The 7,470-nt window shown below is 46.3% G+C and overlaps 2 protein-coding genes across 2 annotated transcripts in view; one reads left to right on the top strand and one right to left on the bottom strand.

Annotated features, from left to right (window-relative positions):
- Positions 1-5,031, top strand: part of LOC123043844 (ubiquitin carboxyl-terminal hydrolase 24) — a 5,460-nt gene extending 429 nt beyond the window's left edge. The window contains exons 2-8 of the mRNA XM_044466436.1: positions 13-231; positions 788-2,083; positions 2,164-2,351; positions 2,835-3,076; positions 3,508-3,650; positions 4,149-4,325; positions 4,556-5,031. Coding sequence (XP_044322371.1) covers positions 214-231; positions 788-2,083; positions 2,164-2,351; positions 2,835-3,076; positions 3,508-3,650; positions 4,149-4,325; positions 4,556-4,744 — 2,253 coding nt within the window. The 5' untranslated portion in view covers positions 13-213 and the 3' untranslated portion in view covers positions 4,745-5,031. The remainder of the gene's footprint in view (positions 1-12; positions 232-787; positions 2,084-2,163; positions 2,352-2,834; positions 3,077-3,507; positions 3,651-4,148; positions 4,326-4,555) is intronic.
- A 1,378-nt stretch (positions 5,032-6,409) lies between these two features.
- Positions 6,410-7,470, bottom strand: LOC123043845 (protein EARLY RESPONSIVE TO DEHYDRATION 15). Its single transcript, XM_044466437.1, has 3 exons — positions 7,398-7,470; positions 6,955-7,259; positions 6,410-6,855 (listed from the first exon to the last, which is right to left on the bottom strand). The coding sequence occupies exons 2-3, from the start codon at positions 7,247-7,249 to the stop codon at positions 6,686-6,688; spliced, it is 465 nt and encodes a 154-aa protein (XP_044322372.1). The 5' UTR covers positions 7,250-7,259; positions 7,398-7,470; the 3' UTR covers positions 6,410-6,685.

The following is a 7,470-nucleotide window of genomic DNA, read 5'->3' as shown; positions in this document are numbered from 1 at the left end:
GGCCCCCAGCCCCCCGCGCCGCCGCGCCGCGCCGTTCCTGTGGCCGGCAGGGCAGCGCGGCCGCCGGCATCTAGGCGCCACCCCCCGCGGCCGGCCGCCCCCTTTGATGTCTCCCGCCCGCCGCCTCGGCTCCCTCTGCTCCCAGGCGGGTCCCCGCGCGGTCAGCTCCACCCCCACACCCGCCCAGTGCACGGTCCCCTCACCGCAGCGGAGATGAGCGGCGCCGACAAGGTATACATCCCACATCCATACATCCGCTCGCCGCATCTTTCGTGCGCATGCACATTGATTAATCGCGTGGTTTAATTAGTCCTTGATGCTGCCGCCGCGCTCTGGCGCCGCATTAATTACGGCGGGGACGGTTTCTGGTTGGGTGGCCTCGGTGAATTGATGCGGTTTTGCCGTTTCGGAGCACTAGCTAGCCTGGCTGATGTGATGCTACCGCGTGCGTGAAGCATGCTTGTGGTACTAGATGCCGTAGCGCTGATGATGTAGGCTTATTTGGTGGTTACGTAGATGATCAGCGCTTAAAAATGTTGTTGCTTGGAGGCGTGTGGAGTACACATTATGGAAGTGTGTATGATCAGATGGGATCCAGAGTTGAGTTTCCTTAGGCCAGACAGCCGGCGTGAAAGTCGTATAAGAGCGGTTAAAGATACACTTTTTCTAGCAATGTTAACACTGATATCTTGCTATATTTGTTGTTTGGACGCTACACAAGCTGCTTTAATGCTCAAAGTTTTTCAGGTAGTCATTTGTTCTCATCATAGTTTCTTCTGTAATGCAGGTTGTGTTGTTTGGGTCCTTCACGGAGGATGAGACCAAGTTGTTCCAGGGGCAGCCTGCTAAAAGTGAGGAGAAATCATGGGAACTACCTGAGATCCAGTTTGGGTCACTGAATTTTTCTGTGCTAAGTTTAGAGAAAGGGGCAAATGCTATCTCTGAAGGCTCTGCCCATTCTCCAAAACCAACTTATGGCCATACAAAGGATCTCGCTGGCAGTAGTAAGAAGGAAGCTGTAGCATCTACCTTACCAAATGGTGGGCCAGTGCTGTTCAATGGATTTCCTGCCGAAGTTTCTCCTAATAATGGTATTCTCAAGAATGTGAAGTCTGAAGCTTCGGTTCCTTCAGCTGGGCCTGTCGGCAATTTAAAGGAGACCAAAGCAACGGTTGCTTTAGCTGGCCCTTTGAGCAATTTAAAGAAGACTGAAGCTCCAGTTCCTTCAGCTCGTCCTGTCAATGATGCAAAGAAAAATGAAGCTCTGGCTCTTTCACCTGGGCCTGTCAACAATGTAAAGAAGGAAGCTACGGTTCCTTCAGCTGGGCCTGTCAACAATGTAAAGAAGACTAAAGCCACAGCTCCTTCAGCTGGGCCTGCCAACAATGTAAAGAAGACTGAAGCCACGGCCCCTTCAGCTGTGTCTGCCAACAATGTGAAGAAGGCTGAACCTACCGTTCCTTCAGCGAGGCATGTCAACAATGTGAAGAAGGCTGAAGCTACGGTTCCTTCACCTGTGCCTGTCAACAATGTGAAGAAGGCTGAAGCTACGGTTCCTTCACCCGGGCCTGTCAACAATGTGAAGAAGGCTGAAGCTACGGTTCCTTCACCTGGGCCTGTCAACAATGTGAAGAAGGCTGATGCTACGGTTCCTTCACCCGTGCCTGTCAACAATGTGAAGAAGGCTGAAGCTACAGTTCCTTCACCCGCCCCTGCTAACACTGTAAAGAAAACTGAATCTGTGGTTCCTTCAGTTGCGCCTATCAAGAGCATTAGCAGTTCAACACCAATTGAAGGGCCAGGGCCGCACCATGATGGTCTCAGATGTACAGAAAGCAGCAGTTCAGCTATGTTAGTAACTGAGAATGGAAGCACAGGTGCTGATGCACCTATTATTGCAGCTCCAGCAGATGAGTCCGTCACAAGTTTGAATAAGGAAGCCTATCAGAATAAGCCGTTGCTTCCTCATGGTTTGAAGAATACAGGAAATATATGCTTCCTGAATGCAACTTTGCAGGCTTTCCTTTCATGCTTCCCTTTTGTTCAGCTTGTACAAGACCTGAGGAACCGGACTATACCCAAGGTATTACTACCTAAATGAATCAGTTCAATGTCCTCTCTGCTGATTTCATTTGATTTTGTTCTGACTACTGCTAATTTTAGGCTGGCTACCCTACTCTGAGTGCATTCATTGAGCTCGTCTCTCAGTTTGATGTACTTGACGAGTCCACTATGAAGAAAGATGAGAGGTTTGCTTTAGTCGCTGCAAAAGTAATCAATCCTACCATGTTCGATCAAGTTCTGAGAAATTTTACTCCAGATGTACCGGCTGGAACATCTGCTCGGCCAAGGTAAGTTGACGCTGTTCTTGGTTATTATTTTTTGAAGTGAAATTGATGAAATGAGACACTAATTGTTTGGATGTCATAGGTACTACTTGAGAATAGCATTCTTTTTTCCTGTTTGTGCTTATTTTTAGCATCTTTTTGTATAGCAAAACATGGATCCTATCAGTATCATCATGTATCCCGTTTGTCCCTACTGGAAACCAAATTTGACATTGAAACTATTACCAATGCTTATGAGCATGATGACTTGCAGTAGAATCAGAAGCTTCCCAGTAATATCTATCTTGAAACTTGTGGAACATGAAACTGAGATAGATGCCATCTTAGTTTGAAATTTGTTCAACAATATATTTTGCTGCATTGAATGCATGGACATTATGCATGCTGCTCTTATTTTGTGTTACATTAAATATCATGCGTTAAAATTTTATTTTCCTAGTAACAGGGCTTCTTAATTCAGTTTATGATGCTTTGCATTTTCTGCAGACAAGAAGATGCCCAAGAGTTCCTAAGTTTTGCCATGGATAGAATGCATGATGAACTGTTGAGGCTTAATGGCAATGGTTCAAATTCAAAGGAAGGTATGGTTGTTTCTTCTGATGATGACGATGCCTGGGAGACTGTAGGTAGGAAGAACAAATCTGCAATCATGAGAACGCAGAGTTTTGTTCCCTCCGATCTAAGTGCTATTTTTGGAGGCAAGCTGCAAAGTGTAGTGAAAGCTGCAGGTAACTATTTCTTGTGCTGAGAAATTTCAGTCATTTTCTTTTAACTCTGATCTATCAACTAGATGCCCTTTTGGAAAGGTTTTATCTCCTGATTCTAGCTACATTTGTGCTTGTGTAAAATTTTCCCTGGAAATACTAGTGCCTTATAGCTTGTAATAGATTTATGTTTCTTAAACATGCAGAAGTGCTGTCAAGGAAAAAACATTTTTGCTTATCCTTGAACTTTAAATAAAAAAACACGTCAACTGTTCATTTGCGCTAAGAAGTTCCTTATCATTGTTGTCAGAAACCTGCATTAGATTTGTGTCGGTTATCTGAAGCAAATTCTCACTGTAAATTGAAATCATTAGCGTTGTTGGCAAAAATTGAGGGAGTTTCAGTTATGCAGTTTCTTACCCTCATGCTGTATCTTCTTTTTGGATTTATTATAGGTAACAAAGCGTCAGCAACCGTTCAGCCTTTCCTGCTGCTCCATCTTGATATATTTCCAGATGCTGTTCAAACTCTTGACGATGCACTTCATCTGTTTTCCACCCCTGAATCTTTGGAAGGATACAGAACAACTGCTGGAAAGGTTCTTACTGAAATCTGTCTCAGTAGTTTTGACTCCTGAATTTTGCAATTACTTAGCTTGTCAGAGAATTTGCTTACATTATTTCATTACATATAAGGGACATCATGCACTCTGCATTAGCGCCATTCATCTCTGATGCATTATATTATAAGCTCCCTCCGTTCCTAAATATAAGACCTTTTAGAGATTCCACTATGAACTACATACGGATGTATATAGACATACTTTATAGTGTAGATTCACTCATTTTGCTCTGTATGTAGTCTATAGTGGAATCCCTGAAAGGTCTTATATTTAGGAACGGAGGGAGTACCTGGTTGGTTGGTTGCCTTCTTTGATCTAAATCTTAGTACTCTGTTGATACCGCTATAAGCTGAAACTAGGTTGTTGAACTATACCTCTGTACTATACACCTCAGTGCAACAGTATGGTTCTCTTCACAATTATTATCCTTTTGAAATCAGCTATAATATTGACTGATGAAACTTGATGTTGCAGGCCGGAGTGGTGACAGCTAGGAAATCATTCAAGATACACGAGCTTTCAAAGATAATGATACTGCACTTGAAGAGGTTCAGTTATGGAAATCGTGGGTGTACTAAACTGTACAAGCCACTCCACTTCCCTCTTGAACTGGTCCTCAATTGGGATCTGCTGAGCTCACCATCATCAGAGGTGATAATCTCCTTGATACTCTATTTTATTATTGCCAATATAGTTGGTGTATCTACTATCTGGTCAATTATACTTTTGTCATCTTGTCTTCTTTATCCTTGATCCCGCGGCGTGTGGGGATTAGACCTCTTTATAAGTTTGTACAGCCCTTTGTAAAATCAGATGTAACAGCTGTTTCATGGATACACATTGATTACTACATCTAACATCCCTCCTTTGGTTGAGTGCAGGGTAGAAGATACGAGCTTGTTGCAACCATCACTCATCACGGGAGCGGCCCGTCCAGGGGCCATTACACTGCTGATGCGAAGCGTGACGGTGGGCAGTGGCTTCGGTTCGATGACGGCCATGTCATGCCCATCAATGTGAACAAGGTGTTGCATAACCCAGCGTATATCCTGTTCTACGAGCAAGTTTAAGTCTGGTGTTACCATGCGGTTGATTGCCCCCTTCCTCTCATTGCTGGAACAGTGAGTTATACTGTCTAACTATGGTTGTGTTAAATGGTAGCTGCCGTGTAACCGAAGAATTGAGTGTGTCAAGTACCCTGGTTGCGTGACCCTATTTATATATGCTTGGTAACGTAGTGATGAGGGGGGTGGGCTTTCCCGCTCAGCCCATTTTTGAGGTCCTGTAAAATGCACCTGGTCATCTTGGTAACCATGAGGTTGCTAGCAATTCATCCTGTGTGCTGGTGTTATGGCGATGTGATGTGTGCACTTCTTTACATTTTAGGCAACCTAATTGAAAGTGGCCAGTCTTCGGCTCACGATTGGATGGCCGACCATGCACCATTTCTTCTGGAAATGCTGGCATCTGGGTTTTGTCGATCTCAAACCTTTAGCAACCAAAGAGAGAGCCATTTCTTCTCGAAAATCCGGTATCTGGTTTTTGTTGATGTCAAAGCTTTAGCAATCAAATAGAAAGAACAATTGCAAGAGTCACTGGTCAATTGGCAAAAGCTTGAAAGCATTTCCATTTCAAGGTGTTGAATCCTGGTCATCGGTTCTTCCAGCAGCCAAACGTCAGTGCTTTATTATTTGATCTATGGCATGTATACAAGACTTTGAACAACGACCTGCTGAATTCGTTCTTTCCATACGTGCAGACCACTAACCCATTCAAACTAGCATCCACTTGTGCTGTGCTTGGCTGGGTCGCTTGACTTTGGTACTACCTAACAGTTCAGTTGATATCTCGTGACGGCCAGTGTTCTCCTTCCTGCTGCATATTGCTTTCCTTCCACTTCACAAAACCATACATGCATTCTTGGAGCTTCTCAAACTGCTAAGCTCATGATGGTGTCAGATGATCAAGTAGAATGCCTGTATTTCCGAGCTGCCATGCCTGTGATGCAACCGCTCATTTGAAAAAAAGAGGCATGGAGAATGCAGGGCTAAATGTTTCAGCTTCAACTGGCTTCGAATCATATGTGGATTCGCTTCACTAGTGAAGCTGATTCTGAATTCACACTGAATGGCCCGAATCTAGATTCAGCTTCACTGGCAAGGCTGATTTCAAATAGTTGTTTGTTTCAGGTTCTGATTTTTCCTACTAGAGTGAAACAAACAAGGCCTCTCTATCCGACATGAGTCTAAAAGCAGCTTCTTGTTTGCCTCTACTACGTGTTGTACATAGGTATCTTGCTCAATAAAGGTGATCTCCACAAATGCCATTTCCTCTTATGCACCGATACAGAGTGATCTCTGCCGGATATACTTTCTTTGACCAATCACTTCCAATTTAAGCTCTTGATGGCCAAATCGGACAAAGGGATCTCCCTCGGAAACCTTCCTGATCAATCACTTCCATGTTAAGCTCTTGATGGCAGAATCAACCAAAGTGATCTCTCTCTCACCTTCTATTTTAAGCTCTTCATGGCAATCACAGACAGTGAAGAATCATGCACAAAATCAGGAAAAAACACAGTGGAAGCAAGCCAAAAGAGAGAAGGACTTGAGAAACGAAAATGCTAAACCTACGTAAACTCCTACGAAGGGTTACGTAACTTGCCAAATCCTAATCCTAATCGCCCCCTGATTTTCAGTGGGGTGGGGCCCTTCACCCCCACTTCCAATCCTAACTTGAGAAAAGGTCTAGCGTTGGACCTGATTACCATCTCATCATAGAATTACACATGATCTTTTTTTTTTTGCTTTTGTTCTTGACCATTTCTGAACACGGGAGGAGGGGAGCTACAAGGGAAGGGAGAGCACTAGCTAGCAAGCAGGGGCCTGCAGTTTGTTTTCCCCTTCATTTTTCAGCTGTATACACAGATGCAGGGAGAGACTAGACTGAACCCAACTGAACTGAACTGAAGGTTACACTACACAGCAGCAGCAGCAGCGCTCGTTTAGCTTCTAGCGAGGCTGGTGGATGGCGCGGCGGGCGCCGCCGCCGGCCCTGGGGCTGACGTGCTGCGCCGGCTTCTCGGCGTGCCTCATCGGCGCCCAGGCTGGTGCCGGGCCACCGCCCCTCGGCGAGTTCAGGCTCAGCGTCTTCAGCACCGCGTCCATGTCGCCGCCGAACCCTGCAAATTCAGAGCGATCCCGGTTAGCTTCCCGCTGCTGCCATACTACCTCTGCTGCTCTGGCGAGGAGGAGACGGTGAGAGGTGTACCGAACCGTACCTGCTGGTTTGTAGTGGTAGAAGTCGGGCTGGGGCTGGGGCGACGGCGGGGAGTAGAAGAGGTCGTCGGCGTCGAGGAGGTCGACGGAGTCGTCGGGGAGGAGGGCGGCGACGTCGTCGACGTCGTCGGCGAGGTCCTCGTAGAGCTGGTGCTGGCGGAACCAGTGGTCGCGGAACCAGGCGGTGGTTTTGACCAGCTCCCACCACTCGGGCGAGTAGTCCTCCACCTTCTTGAACGCCGCCGGGATGAACATGGGCGCGTCCGGGTTCAGCGCCGACATCGCCATGGTGCTCATGATCACCTCACTACACGCAAAAGCAAACCAATCAGCTTCCGATCATCAGCTCGGGCCCGGGCACCGATCTAGATCACTACAACCACGTCAAGGTCGCCACAGATCTGTGGAGAGAGCATCGCGGCCAATTCTCGGCGTTCTCGCTTACCTTTTCTCTGCTGTTCGTCTGTCGTCGGGGCGGACGCGTCCGGGACGAAATATCTCTCGCGATTTTCCTTCTG

This window comes from Triticum aestivum, chromosome 2B, assembly GCF_018294505.1.
Source record: "Triticum aestivum cultivar Chinese Spring chromosome 2B, IWGSC CS RefSeq v2.1, whole genome shotgun sequence".
In the NCBI taxonomy this organism is placed as follows: domain Eukaryota; kingdom Viridiplantae; phylum Streptophyta; class Magnoliopsida; order Poales; family Poaceae; genus Triticum; species Triticum aestivum.
This window is presented reverse-complemented; position numbering and strand designations above follow the sequence as displayed.

Bases quoted from the DNA above. Each gene is read 5' to 3' on its own strand.
- LOC123043845 (XM_044466437.1), bottom strand. From the start codon at position 7,249: ATGAGCACCATGGCGATGTCGGCGCTGAACCCGGACGCGCCCATGTTC. The intron at 6,856-6,954 runs GTACGGTTCGGT...CTGAATTTGCAG, and splicing joins CTACCACTACAAACCAGCAG to GGTTCGGCGGCGACATGGAC.